The sequence below is a fragment of the Macrobrachium nipponense genome, chromosome 4 (assembly GCF_015104395.2).
Source record: "Macrobrachium nipponense isolate FS-2020 chromosome 4, ASM1510439v2, whole genome shotgun sequence".
Lineage (NCBI taxonomy): Eukaryota > Metazoa > Arthropoda > Malacostraca > Decapoda > Palaemonidae > Macrobrachium > Macrobrachium nipponense.
The window spans coordinates 28,968,816-28,984,348 of record NC_061100.1 but is presented as its reverse complement, the minus strand read 5'-3'; the positions used below and the strand labels follow the sequence as shown (position 1 = coordinate 28,984,348).

The following is a 15,533-nucleotide window of genomic DNA, read 5'->3' as shown; positions in this document are numbered from 1 at the left end:
GGTACATACCTTTTCATAGGTATCGCATATAGTCTCATTCCATACTTGTAGTTAGGTAATAACCTTGCACAGGTATCACTTTTGTTAGGCATTGAAACTTTTTTATACTTAATAGAACATTGAGTTTTGTCACATGTACTGCAAGAATGATTGTTATATGTTATTATTAGTCCATTCTCATTGATATGTATATTGTGAAATTGGTATCTATACTTTTGTACATTGTGAGTTAATGATCTCGGAGGATCTAAATAATTTACTAGTTTTATAAGGTATTGCTTATTAAGTATTGCACTGTAATTATTCAAATTGTGATCCTATTGATTCGGATTACTAATGTCTTTTGATGCTAAACACTTTACATCTAACCCGAAGGAAAACCTTCATACTCTGCAGCATGCTAAGAAGTCTGTTTGTTGGCTGTAGCCATGGCTATTAAGATTGGTGTACCGACATGAGCTGTGAAAAATGAAATCTTAGGTCTAATTCTGAAATACCTGATAGACAAAAATATAATTTCACAAGATGATGTGAAACAATATTGGCCCTTAACTATAATAAATAAGGAAGATTCGGCTGTAGAAGTGTTAAAATTACAGATAGAATTAGAGGAAATAAAATTACAGAAAGAACGGGAGCGTGTAGAGCTACAGAAGGTAAAAATAGAATCAGCAGAAAGACTAGTTCAGACAGAATTAGAGAAAGAACATGAGCTAGCTAAGGCAGAAATACAGAGAGGACGGGAGCATGTAGAGCTAGAGAAGGTAAAACTAGAAATAGCAGAAAGAATAAAAATAGAATCTGCAGAAAGACTAATTCAGGCAGAAATAGAGGAAGAACGTGAGCTATCTAAGATAAGATTGCAAGAAAAACAGGAGGAAAAGGATATTCCTGAACCTTTCAATGTCTCTAGGGTTAAGAAACTCTTACCTGTGTTTCTTTGTGGTGTTTGAAGAGACTGCCAAGACCTTAGCATGGCCTAAGGATAAATGGGTACTGATAATTAGTTCTTTCATAGGACAAGCAGAGCATATTGTAACTCGGATGATTTCTGAGAATGACTATGATGTTTTGAAAAAAGCTATTTTAGATGCTTATTCTATTACAGCAGAAGGATATCGGCAGACATTCCGCAGTTCCTTCAAGACACCAAACCAAACTTTCCTGGAATTTTGTAATCTGAAGATAAAGCAGTTACAGAAATGGTTGGACAAGGCAGGTATTAGTAACTTTGAAGATTTGAAGTCTCTCCTGTTGTTAGAAGAATTCTTGCACAAGATACCAATTAACATTACTATCTACATTAAGGAACGAGGGGCAAAGAAACCCAAGGAAGCAGATTTGTTGGTGGATGAATACTCCCTAATTCATAAAGGACACCATAAACGGAAAACTTTCGTCGATAATAAGGTATGTTCATTTTGTAAAGAACGTGGACATTTAATTCAAGATTGTCCTAAACCTCGGTGTAAAAGTTCTCACCAACAAACTCATCCTAAAGTAAGCTCTTCACCTAATATCACAGTTTCGGATCTTACAAGTGAATTTGTACTTCCCCTTGTAACAATTCCTTTAGCTAGTCCTTATACTGATGGAATAGTGGAAGTTGCCTACTTGGATAAGGAATTCCCTTGCAAAGAGGTGGACATTTTGATGGGTAATGATTTGGCCAAAGGTAAGGTACATACCAATCTGGTAATACAATCTCCTGAAACATATGTTGAGGCCCAGTGTAACATTGTAACTAGGTCACAAGCATCTCAAGGAGAATCTAAGAGTGGTGTCATACCTAGTAAATCTGTCCCTAGCAAGGTAAGTAAGGCAACTGACATGCTTAACATTCCTGCTGAAGATTTTGAGAAAGCACAACAAGTAGATGATTCTATTAAACAGTTGTTTGAGAAGGTTAGAGACAGATCAGACAAAGAGTGTACAACTCCTTACTTTTATCTAGGAAATAAAGTCCTTATGAGACATTACAGATCTCCTAAGATGTCTTTTCAGGATAATTGTCGTGATAAATTCCAGCTGGCGGTACCTAAGGTCTACTGACAATCTTTGTTGGACTTGGCCCATACTGACAACTGCCATCTTGGAATAACCAAAACATACCAACGACTAGCAGAGTATTTCTACTGGCTTGTAATGAAGAAAGATGTCAAAGATTTTGTTAAAGCTTGTGTCACTTGCCAAAAAGTAGGAAAACCTAACCAGACAATACCTCCAGCACCTCTAATCTAAAGTCATTATTGATTGTGTGGGACCTTTAAAAAAGACTAGAGAAGGTAATGAATACATTTTAACTTTAATATGTCCAACTACTAGTTTTCCCATGGCTGTACCAGTTAAGAATATTTATGCTAAGGTAATTATCAAACAGTTGCTTAATATTTTTACTGTATAGTGGTACCTTGAGATACGAAAGGCTCAACTTACGAAAAACTCGAGATACGAGAGCAAATACGAAGATTTTTGCGGTTCTACATACAAATTTTGTTCAAGATATGAAAGGTTGTTGCTGTAAAGTCAGAGATTCGCTCGGACCACCGATAACAATTTTAAAAATCGCGTGCCGCCAACTGAGTAGACTTGCCACCATCCTCCCGCTCTCCCATTGGTTCCTGATGCTAGTCACCGCCATAAGATCCTTCTCTCCTATTGGTCAGCATCTCTCCCATGATCCCATGATGCATCTACATAGCGGCATGCTCTTTTGGCCACTTCGCGGCATCATCGGTATCGTACGCCCGTGGAATTCGTTCGTTCTATACGATTTAGTTTATTAACATAAATTCGTTAGTGATTTCGTTGTAGTATACTTTATCGTGTTGTGTGAGAACTTTAATATATACGTATGCTACATAACATAATTATGTACAGTATATACGTAGTCATGGGTCCCAAGAAAATTGAAATTCATGGAAAGAAGAGGATGCTTTCTTTGGAGACGAAGATGGAGATAATTAAAAAGTATGAAGCTGGTAAGCGATTGAGTGTGATCGCCAAGGGATACGGCCGAAATCCGTCGACAATAGGTACCATCCTTAAGCAGAAGGATGTCATCAAAGCAGCTACACCTTCCAAGGGCATGACTATTTTGTCCAGCAAGAGGAGCCACATGCACGATGAAATGGAAAGGCTGCTTCTTGTCTGGATAAAAGACAAAGAAATCGCTGGCGATACAATAACTGAGACGGCAATCTGCCCCAAGGCCAGCACTATTTTCGTCGATTTGATTCCCCAGGCCAAAGACGACGGAGGAGAAGGGACATCGACGCCAACCTCAAAGTTCAAGGCTTCTCATGGGTGGTCGAAAAATTCCGTAAACGGACTGGCATCCATTCGGTGGTGCGGCATGGGGAGGCGGCCAGCTCGGACACGAAAGCGGCCGAAGCCTTTATTAAGACGTTCGACGAGATGACTCTCAACGAAGGCTACAGTTCTCAGCAAGTCTTCAACTGTGATGAGACTGGCCTTTTTTGGAAAAAAATGCCTCGTCGGACGTACATCTCGCAGGAAGAGAAGAAGCTACCCGGGCATAAGCCTATGAAAGACAGGCTTACGCTTGCACTTTGTTCGAATGCCAGTGAGTGAGATGCAAGGGGAATACTACTTGCACAAAGTGCCTAAGGAGAAGCTTCCAGTGCTGTGGAGGTAGGGCTAATGCACCAAAAAAAAAAAAGGCCTCGGGGGTAACGAGACTTTTGTTCACCGAGTTGGGTGGGAAATCTGTGTTTTGGCCCAACAGTGAAGAAATTCTTGGAAGAGAAGCGCCCTCCCTCGAAATTTCTGCTGGTGTTGGACAATGCCCCTGCTCACCCTACTGGCCTCAGAGATATCCTAGTGGAGTATTCGTTTATCAAGGTTCTTTATCTTCTGCCTAGCACCACCCCTCTCCTTCAGCCCATGGACCAGCAAGTGATATCGAACTTCAAGAAGCTGTATATGAAACATCTTTTCAAGAGATGTTTTGATATCATCGATACCACAAACCTCAACTTGCGTGAATTTTGGAAGGAGCATTTCGATGTTGTGGTATGCATCCGACTCATCGACCAAGCTTGGCAGGAGGTTTCGATGCGAACCTTGAATTCCTCGTGGAGGAAACTCTGGCCTAATGCTGTATCTGCCCGAGACTTCGAGGGATTCGACGTGGGTGAAGCTGGTGCTGCAGATTCAGGAACAGTTGACGATCCTGAAACTGTTTCGCAACCAGATCTTGACGAGATCGTTGCACTCGGCAAGTCCATGGGGCTGGTTGTCGACGAGGACAACATCAATCACCTTCTCGAGGAGCACCAAGAGGAGCTTATGACGGATGCCCTGAAGGAGTTGGAGGCCATGCAACATAACGTCGTTCAAGAAGAGTTCTCTAGCAGCAGCGAGGAGGAGGATGACGACTCTATGACAACAGCAGAAATTAAGGATGCTCTAGCTGCTTTTCATAAGGTGCAATCATTCGTAGAAAAGAGACGCCCCGAAAAGGCTTACACAGGTCATATGCTTGCACAGTTTGATGACGTTTGCCCGAGTCGTTTCAGGAACATTGTCAAAAGCAGGCAAAAGCAATCTTCCTTGGATAGTTATTTTTTAAAGAGGCCTTTAGTAGGAGTAAACAAAAAGGAAGAACCAAGTGATACTACAAAAAAACAAAGTTGAAAGTGGTGAAGAAGTTGGAATTTTGTAAGAAAAAAAATTTTAAGTATAAAAAAGTAAAAAAAAATGTAAAAGTCAAAAAAAGAAAAAAAATTTAATTTTAAGTTTTTTGTAAAGTTAAGTGTTACAGTTTTGTTAATGTGTTTCGTAAAGTTTAGTTAATGTTTTCCTGACATTTTTTTTCGTAAAGTTAAGTGTACGTATCTGCCGTTTATCCTCCTCCTCTGTCGCCACTTTCGGAGATAGCCTCACTCGAAAGGTAAGCTTCCACATTTTACTACATAAGTACGTATGCACGTACAGTATTTCTTGTATACCATGTACATTAATACACTTTATTTACAGGTACTATGTAGTACATATTAGCAGTACGTATTAAGTTAGGTATTGAATGGTCCAAATTGTTGTAGTATTTCATTGTTTATAGGTCAATTTAGCTTTATTATAATATTATTGGGGTGTTTTTGGAGGGCTTGGAACGGATTAGCCATTTTACATGTAAAATGCGGTTCAAGATACGAAAAACTCATGATACGAAGGCCGCCTCAGAACGGATTAATTTTGTATCTCGAGGTACCACTGTATTTGGTTTTCCAGCACAAGTACATGTGATCAAGGAACTAACTTCATGAGTAGGTATTTCAGGAACGTTAGCTACATTTAATCTGAAACAGGTAATAGCTACTGCATATCACCCTCAAACTAATGGAGCATTAGAGAGATCACATCAAACTGTAAAATCTCTAATCAGGAATTATGAAGAGCTAGAAATGCTCATGTATGTACTTGTCAAGAACAAGTCTACTGATGTTAGTCCTTTCGAACTAATGTTTGGAAGGAAACCTAGAACTTTGCTGACGGCTGTAAAAGAAAGGATCCTGAAACAAAGTGAGGAGGAAAAAGTATTTAATGCTTCAAAATTTATTGCCACATTCAAGAGCAAGTTGTCTAAAATACAGGAATTTGCCCAGAACAACCTACAGATTTTGCAAGAAGGAACGAAATTCATTCATTATAAAAAATTTAAGGTAAGAACTTTCCAAGTTGGTGATGAAGTGTTGTTGTACCATCCTATTGTGGGTAGCCCTTTAAGAGAAAAGTATATGGGACCTTACACCATTTCTAAGCAAGTATCAAAAGTGAATTATGTGATAAATACACCTGATCATCGTAAGCAAACTCAGATGGTTCATGTTAATCTGTTGAAACCCTTCGTAAGAAAAAAACTGAGCCTTCCTTTGGTGATTGAATCTGATGAGAATTCAGACTCCACTGTAAGTGATGAAGTAATCATGTCTTGGGAGGATTCATATTTAATTCTGAATACTAGGTTCCTTTAACTTATTATATTGACTTGATAATTGGCAACATTCCCAGCAACTTGAAGATTTTATTTTAGAATATAAAGATATCTTTACAGATGCCCCAGGTAAATGTACTGTTTGACAACTTGATGTGATAATAAAACCTGACGTTTCACCTATAAGGCAGCCCTTTTACAGAATTTCCAAGAGCAAGTTAAACATTCTAAAGGCAGAAGTAGACTATTTAGTAGAGCATAATCTGGTTACTCCTAGTGTTTCATCTTGGGCATCCCCATGTGTATTGGTACCAAAACCTAATGGAAGGTTTTGTATGTGTACTGATTACCGGAAAGTTAATGCAGCTACTATTTAAGATTCTTTCCCCTTACCTTACCTAGAATTTTAGACATCATTGATAATGTCAGTAATGCAACCTTTCTCACACAGATTGATTTAATGAAAGGATACTACCAAATAGAACTTGCTGACTGAGCTAAAGAAATCTCTAGCTTCATTATTCCCCCTTTGGATTGTATTCATACAATGTTATGCCATTCGGTATGTGTAATGCTCCTTCAACATTTCAACAAATAATGCAATCTGTACTCCAAGGCATAGAGGGAGTCCATGTCTACCTGGATGACATTGTGGTTACATCAAAAACATGGGAAGAACATCTTAAGAAGCTTGAAGAAGTATTCAAGAGATTAAGGTCAGCCAGTCTCAGTCAACCTGGGAAAAAGCAACTTTGGTAAAGCAACGGTAACATACCTTGGACATACTATTGGAAATGGTAAGGTGCTTCCAAAAAAGGTTAATATCCAAGCCATCATTGATTATCCTGTACCCAATAACAAAGTCATTGCGCACGTTTTTAGGAATGACTGGGTTCTATTCTAGGTTTTGTCCTAACTATTCTCAGATAACCTGGACCTCTATTTGTTTCTAACCTCTTCAAAAAACACTTTCGAATGGACATATAAGCATCAGACCATCTTTAACCAATTAAAAACCTTCCTTATAAATTATCCAATTTTAAGAGCTCCTAACTTAGAAAAACCTTTCTTTCTCCAAGTGGACACTAGTAACCATGGATACGGTAGAGTCTTACTCCAAACCATCCAGAAAGCTTTGGGGATGTGCCACCCTTCGACCACCTGTTCCCAATTTGCTACCACTCAGGACATTTTACGGGTGCTCAAATCAGGTGGCCCACCATCAAAAAGGATTGTTCAGCATTGTAGACCCGCCTCCTACACTTTTAATCCCATATGTGGAAGGCCAACACCATACTGTCATCTACGTTGACCATTTGCCTTTATGTTTTTTGGAAAGAGCTAAATTTACCAACCTAAAACTTTTAAGATGGTCTTACATCCTTTCTGCAGCCAAAGCAAAAATAGTTTGAATAAAAGGAGCCAATAATACTCTAGCTGATACCCTATCAAGGATGGAGGAGTAATATAAACTTTTTGTTAATTTTTCTACAGGCAGCGGACTCTTAACACCCGGGGAATATGAGGATCTGCTACCCTTTTTTTAAGGATTCTTTCGTCCCCTATTCTGCCAATTATCTTCAGCGCCATCGCCTGGGACATTCATCCATGGAATTTTTGTATAGTTTCTAGTAATTAGAATCCTTTGTTTAAAATAAGTTTACCTCGGACGTAAATCATACGTCCAGAGTCAAGTCTGGTTTACTGCTTGCTTAAGTTTGGTCATCTTCTTCATTACTACTTGTTTGGAGTTAAGTGTTGTAAATAATATGTAAGTATTTTATATATTATATTTAATATTGTTTACGTGCTGTTTTCTACACCATGATTACAGTGTATTTGTTTGAAAAGTATATTACAATCTTATACATAGTACCATCTAGATATTTAGCTGTGAAGTGTCATATGTGAAAATCACTGAATAAATTTTTTTATGTGCCGTTCTTGAATCAGTGATTGTGAACAAAGACATTTGCCGTTACATCTGGCATCAGGTTAATTAAGGAAGAGTAATTAAAAGTAAGGAACGTCACAATATATATATAATTTGGACCACGATTTGGCTCTTCGTCTTGGATTGCTCCCAGGTAATCCTGTCTCCTGCGACTTGAGTGATTCCCGTCTTAACCTGCAACTTAGGTGCTTCATACAAGGCTCACAGATGCTGCTGTCACCTGTGACTTGAGCGTTTCCTGCTATTACCTGTTGAAAGGAAATTCCCAGGAAATTAGTGCCGTCGCTTTCTCCCAGCACAGATGTAGATTTGCCTGCTGCAGATAACTCTATTAAAATTTAAGAACTTGCATAACAACCCCGAGGGTTGTAACAATTTAGTGACCGTGACAGGATTATTCTTAAGTGTACTCAGTGTTTTGGTCTGTGGAACAGCACTTAGATAATTTAGCAATATTTGTTTTGTTGTAGTAATTACGTTTTTCCCTACTAATTTCGGTACAATGGAGGATTTTGTGTTTGACCCAGCAGAGTTTTTAGGTCGCCAAATTGTTACAACCCTCGGGGTTGTTATGCAAGTTCTAAAATGTTAATAGAGCTCTTGTCAGTAATAAATGTAACTCAGTGCTAAAGGTCAGCAGAAACAAACACCCAAGAAAACTTAACAATATTTAATACTTAGTAAATACAAAATTTAAATCAACCTTTTAAGATTTTTTTTTTTTACAATTATTGATGAACGCCTTTTTGGTGATCTCTGGACATTAAATACAAATGCTGTATAGTTCTCACATCGGTAGAGGCATTAGAGGAGAGACTACCAGGGCCGTGATCCACTCGCCAAAACAGCTATCAGGGCAGGTCATGAACACCAGAGTATAGTCATAAAGTGAAGGTGGTCTTGAACGAAAATCAAAGATATTCTGTCTTACCTGGCACAATCCTCCCTACAAATCATCTTACGAGCTAGCAAACTCCCAAATTCACAAAAGAAAGCAACTGGATAGAGACGCAGAAGCGGCAGGCAAATCTACGTCAGTGCCAGGAGAAAGCGGCAGCACCAATTGCCTGGGAATTTCCTTTCAACACGGAAAAGCATGAAACACTCAAGTTGCATGTGACAGGAGCACCTGTGAGCCTCGTATGAAGCACCCAAGTTGTAGGTCGAGACGGGAAACACTCAAGTCGCAGGTGACAGGAGTACCTGCGAGCAATCCAAGGTGAAGATCCAAAGCGTGATCCAAAAAACCTCCAAATACTCATCATCCAAATGCCAAATCAGCCAGCTGCTAAGTGACAGTTATTCAGGGGAGTGCTATAGCCCGAACTAACTCGGGCAGAGCACCAGCATCCAGAGATCACCAAGAAGGCATTCATCAACACTCGTATCGTTAAAACAATAGTTCGATAATATAAACAAATGGGGAGGAGACGCCTAACCACACTATGTAATGTTACGTTAACCACTTGAAATGACAAGTCAATTGACACTAAATTTCAAAAATAATATAAACAAATACTCAAGCAGAAAAATGGCTATCCTGCCACAAAATGACTTAAAAAGTAGTTATTAGACCTAGAAATTTCGAACAAGGCTGATCTAAATTTACATAATGAAAATAAAGGAAATATTTTACGCTTTCCTAATAGGCACCTATTAGGCCCGTGTGTGTATTTTTCTTTTCTCGGTCTCTCTCTGTAATTCCCTGCTGTCTCATTTATGGCCACATGCAAGCCCAATCCCACCAACACCTTCCTCAAACCTCCAACCGTCTTGCCTGAATGTGTGCGAGACCAAATCTCCAGGAACTTAAATTCATGAGAGTTAGGTTTAGTATAGTTTCGTTTCACGAGGGAGAAAGTACAACGGAGTTTACCTTGTGCTATCTGCATCTCAGGCAATTCCGTGAAGTTGGTTTGGTGCTAATGCATTTGTGCAGCTGGTTAGATAATTTTTATTTGTTTGGTTCTTTCCCTAGCAATGCAGGTGAGCAAATGAAGAGTAAGAAGAGACCAAGGATTTGCGTTTGTAAAATTTTTTCCCTTTTGTGTCGTCCTTGAGATGGTAAAATCCCATATATATTTTTATTTATCAACTGCAGTTTACCACGTCCATTCACATTGAGTTTTCCTTGTTTACATGGCATTCATTTACAATTCAGTTGAGCTGTTACTTAAAGAGATATAACTGTGATTTAACATAGTATCGGCATTGAGTTTTCTACCCTTGTGTGGCATTCATTTACAATCCAGTTTAACTGTTATTTACAGAGACTCAACTGCGATTTAACACAGCATCGGCATTGACTTTTCTGCCCTTAAGTGGCATTAATTTACAAGCGAGTTCAACTGTTATCGATAGGAATCTAAGTGCAATTTAACCCAGTATTGGCATCAAGTTTATGCCCTTACGTGGCATTCATTTACAATCCAATTTAACTGCTTTTTACAGAGATCCAATTGCAACCTAACCCCATGATCGGCGCTGATTTTTCTGCCTTTACGTGGCAGTCATTTACAGCTTAGTTGAGCGGTTATTTACCGGGATCCTACCATCATTTACCACCGCATTTGCCTGAGTTTTTGTACTTGCGTAAGACCATTTACAATTTGTTCAGCTGATATTCCCATGTCACCTGTGTGAGTTATTCCACACCTGAATGGATTTCATTCACAGTCTATTAGACTACCATTTGCACGTCACTTGCATGAGGCATTTACAATCTGTTTGACCTTTATTTCCATGTTATCTACGTGAGATTTCTGCATACCCATTGTGATGTTTGCGGTTTTGTTACTGTCATTCATCTTATTATTACAGGCTAGTGCCAGTGTGCATATACCCAGATTCCCAGGTTAGTGCTACTACCCTTTTACCCTTGAGAAAATGGCCAGTAATGTAAGACTGGAGGAGACTAAGGCCTTCACCAAAGCTGGAAAAGCTATGTGGCTGGAGGGCACAAAACTGGTAAATTGGATGAACAATAAGATGAAAGAAGCTCCCCAAGAGAGCACAAGAGAAAAGAGTTGGAGAGAGATAGGGTGCGCAAAGCTTCCTCTAGAAGCTCGAGTAGGTCTCGAGTTAGTGAATTAGAATCTGATCCTAACCCTTGTGTAGAAGTAGAACCTCCTTGCCATGTTTCAGCTCCTGCTCCTCGCGCCGAAGCCAAGGATTCGTCTTCAGAAGCGGCTGCTTTGAAAGCTACAATTTGCAGCATGGAGCTTAAGATTCGCTCCTTGGAACAAGGTAAGAGTGGCAGTGTTAGTGATCTGTGCAGTGCCCCGGCTCTGTAGTGCTTCCAGGCCTAGACCTCTTCCAGACTCCCAGTTCCAGTGGAGGAGGAAAGTCGACAGCCGCAGGAAGGCTAGGGAGAGCCCCCACCGGTCAGGCGTCCCTTCGGCAGATCCTGATGAGCGTACCCAGGCTGCCTCAGATCGCCTCAAGAAGGAAATCCTCCGTCAATGCTTCTCGTCTTCTTTGCCCTCACTGAAGCGCGGCTGGAACTCCCCGGATGCTTCGCGCCCTTTGAAGAGAGCTTGGAAGGCGCCCTGCAGCTCGTTTGCTTCCAGCCCGGAAGTTTTTCCTGAGGAGCCCTCGCTGGACGTGAAGAGGCCCAGAAGATCCCGTGACTGCTCTTCTACGCATGCGCCTCGCTCTGCTTCTTCAGAAGAGGAGCCTGTGAAGTCTCCTACTAGCGTTCTCGCCGGGCTCCAAGCTCAGATCTCGGCCCTCGCTGACTCCTTGGCTAGTAGCTCTCGTAGAAGGAAGGACATTTCGCTAACAGTCAAGAAATCTAGACGTCCTTCTTCTGACGCTCGCTCTCCTCTTCGTAGGCCTTCTTCGCCGATTGTTGTGGATTCTGCCGAACGAGGGGTGTCGCGTGAGTCGCTCCCCTCCCCTGGCTGCCTCTCCTTCTCCTCCAGGCGCCAGGCAGCTGGCAGGCGCTCCTTGGCTGGGGATTACTCTTCACCGGACAGGCTCCGTTCTTCTGGCAGACGTACTTCTCCTGTCAAGCACTCGTCCTGGAGTGCGCGCCCTGCATTGGACACACGCTCTTTGCAGGAGAGACACCGATCTTCGACTCCTCCCAGGCGCTCTTCTCCTAACAGGCGCCAAGAGCCTTGCAGGCGCCATTCGCCTGGTAGGCGCTCTTTGCCTGGCAGCCGCTCTCCTCTGGATAGGCACCAAGAGCCTAGTAGGCGCCTCTCTCCTGTTAGGCACTCTTCTCCTAACAGGCGCCAAGAGCCTCGCAGGCGCCTTTCGCCTGCTCTTGATGGGGAAAGAGGGTCGAGGCTTCCTCGCCGACTGAGCCAGAAGGTCCTGGGTAGCCTTGGCTGAAAGTGAGGTCGAGATATCCTGGACCAACTTCTTGGGGAAGAGTTGAGACGAGAGTTGAGAAAATAACAGGGAAGACCTCTGCGCGTGCGAGACAGACTTCGTCAAGAAGGAGCAGTACACGGATCTCTTCTTGACCACTCCCACACCGAACAAAGATGCGATCTCGCTCGCTCCGTCCCTTACGGACTTATCCACACAGGATAAGACGCAGTGTAGATCTTCGGGAGAAATAGCATCTGGAGCCTGTGTCTTCCTAGCCAAGACTCCCAGAGACCAATCTAAGAAGTTAAAAACCTCTAGAACTTTGAACATTCCTTTCAGTATGTGGTCAAGTTCGTTCATGGCCCAAGAAGTCTTTGCAGAGTTAAGTGCCCATCTCCTGGTTGCATCTACTAAAGCTGAAAAGTCCGAGTCGGCCGAAGATGGGAGACCCAGACCCAAGGGTTCTCCTGTCTCGTACCAAAAACTAGTATGCCCAGACAGTTTAGACGGTGGGAATGCAAACATCGTCCTCCCCACTTCTTCTTTGGAGAGAAGCCAAGATCCAAAGCTCCTAAGTATCTTTTTCATGGATAAGATGGGTTTCATCCTGACACAGGAGGATCCTTTCGTTGCCTTGGATGTCGAGAACAACGAATGAGGCGATGGAGGAGCGGCAGGGCTGAGGTAATCTTCGAATTCCTGGAGCAATAACTCCGTAAGCTTCTTATACGAAGAAATCGCTGCCGTCTTGTTAGATTCTTCGTCAGAGCCATCCTGGTCTTCTTGTAACGGAGAACGAGGAGGGTCCTTTGAAGAAGAGGCGGTCTTGTCAGGAGAAGGGCGTCTAAACGATGCATGTCGCCTTACAGGGGAAGCCAAGTCATCAGGGGATCGATAAGTCGAAACTGAAGAGTGTCTATCAGGCCTGGACTGTCTGTGGGAGGACTCCCGCTTCGAAGTAGAAGATATCTTGTAAGAGGGAGAGCGCCTCTCACTCGAAGAACGCCTCTCATGATAAGGACGTCCTTGAGGATCTTGGCTCCTACCAAGGGGCGAACCGTATCCAGAAGAAGGGCGCTTACAGGGCGGAGAGCGCCTGCGAGACTCATGGCGCCTGTCGCAAGGAGAGCGGCTACTAGGGGCCGAGCGCCTACTAGGAGTAGGGCGCTTGCGAGGCTCTTGGCGCCTATCAAGAGGAGAGCGGCTGTCAGGCGAAGAACGCCTACCAGGCGAAGAGCACTCACCAGGCGAAAGGCGCCTCCGAGGCTCTTGGCGCCTGTTAGGAGAAGAGCGCCTAACAGGGGAGAGGCGCCTACTAGGCTCTTGGTGCCTATCCAGAGGAGAGTGGCTGCCAGGCGAAGAGCGCCTACCAGGCGAATGGCGCCTGCGAGGCTCTTGGCGCCTGTTAGGAGAAGAGCGCCTGGGAGGAGTCGAAGATCGGTGTCTCTCCTGCAAAGAGCGTCTGTCCAATGCAGGGCGCGCACTCCAGGACGAGTGCTTGACAGGAGAAGTACGTCTGCCAGAAGAACGGAGCCTGTCCGGTGAAGAGTAATCGCCAGCCAAGGAGCGCCTGCCAGCTGCCTGGCGCCTGGACAAGGAGGAGAGGCAGCCAGGGGAGGGGAGTGACTCACGCGACACCCCTCGTTCGGCAGAATCCGCAACAATCGGCGAAGAATGCCTACGAAGAGGAGAGCGAACGTCAGAAGAAGGGCGTCTAGATTTCTTGACTGGTAGCGAAACGTCCTTCCTTCTACGAGAGCTACTAGCCAAGGAGTCAGCGAGGGCCGAGATCTGAGCTTGGAGCCAGGCGAGAACGCTAGTAGGAGACTTCACAGGCTCCTCTTTTATTCCGAAGAAGTCAGAGTGATGGCGCATGCGTAGAAGAGCAGTCACGGGATCTTTCTGGGCCTCTTCACGTCCAGCGAGGGCTCCTCAGGAAAAACTTCCGGGCTGGAAGCAAACGAGCTGCAAGGGCGCCTTCGCTTTGGGTGAGGGCGAAGAAGACGAGGAGAAGCATTGAGGCGATCCGAGGCAGCCTGGGTACGCTCATCAGGATCTGCCGAAGGGACGCCTGACCGGTGGGGGGTCTCTCCCTAGCCTCCTGTGGCTGTCGACTTTCCTCCTCCACACTGGAACTGGGAGTCTGGAAGAGGTCTAGGCCTGGAAGCTACGGAGCTGGTCAGACGCCCCCTCCACAACACTGGGGGCACTGCACAGATCACTAACACTGCCACCCTTACCTTGTTCCAAGGAGCGAATCTTAAGCTCCATGCTGTGAATTGTAGCTTTCAAAGCAGCCGCCTCCGAAGACGAATCCTCAGCTTCGGCGCGGGGAGCAGGAGCTGAAACATGGCAAGGAGGTTCTACTTCTACACGAGGGTTAGGATCAGATTCTAATTCACTAACTCGAGACCTACTCGAGCTTCTAGAGGAAGCTTTGCGCACCCTATCTCTCTCCAACTTCCTTAAGTAGGGAAGAAAGGAGCCTTCCACTCATCCTCATTCAACCCCTCACATTCCTTGCATGGTTAATAACGAACACTCATTCCCCCTACACCTCATACAAACAGTGTGAGGGTCCACCGAAGCTTTTGGCAACCTCACCTTACATACTTCAACAGAACAAACCCTAAACATAACAGGTGTCTTAGCTACAGTATCTAAATCAGACATGATTAAAGAAAAATCCAGAGCTTATTCAAAAAACAGTCCACAAACAGCGTATGCCAAGCCAAAAAGATCGAGTACATCACCAAAAAATCCGTCCAAAAAGATCCCAGGCAAGCGAGAGCGAAATAATCTATCAGGAGGAACCCACAACAGTTGTTGTCAGTCCTGGCGACAGAGAAAATCTGATTAGAAAACGGGATTGGTTCATACACCCGCCACCCAGTGGCGGGAAAGGTAGACCACCTGACCTACCTGTCGTGTGTGCCACGAGATTTGTAATTCTGCCCGGAATATCTGAGACTATAGCTAAGTATATATCTGACAGGAAAGTTTATGTACAAAACTGGGGTGTTATTGCTGAGTGCTGTTTTTGACCTCCATGACTACAGTCTGTTTTTTTAAATTTGGCCTTCTCAGGACAGTTTGAAGAAACATGCCCAATGTTACCACAAGAAAGCAAGTTACCTTCTTATTTACAGCAGCAGTACGAGAAAAGGACTGGCCACCTTTGTTCCTGACTAGACTGTCCTCATGCTGATGCTCCTGGTTACTTTTGGAAATCTTGTGATCTTCTCTAGGGTATGATTTATGAGCAGATGCATACATGTCTGCAAGTCAAGCCATTTCTTCATA

At 43.3% G+C, this 15,533-nt stretch overlaps 1 protein-coding gene across 1 annotated transcript; it reads right to left on the bottom strand.

Annotated features, from left to right (window-relative positions):
- Positions 1 to 12,427: 12,427 nt before the first annotated feature.
- LOC135211324 (serine/arginine repetitive matrix protein 1-like) lies at positions 12,428 to 14,105 on the bottom strand. Its single transcript, XM_064244641.1, has 2 exons — positions 12,552 to 14,105; positions 12,428 to 12,466 (listed from the first exon to the last, which is right to left on the bottom strand). Exons 1-2 carry the CDS (start codon positions 14,103 to 14,105, stop codon positions 12,428 to 12,430), a joined length of 1,593 nt encoding a protein of 530 aa, XP_064100711.1.
- Positions 14,106 to 15,533: the final 1,428 nt, after the last annotated feature.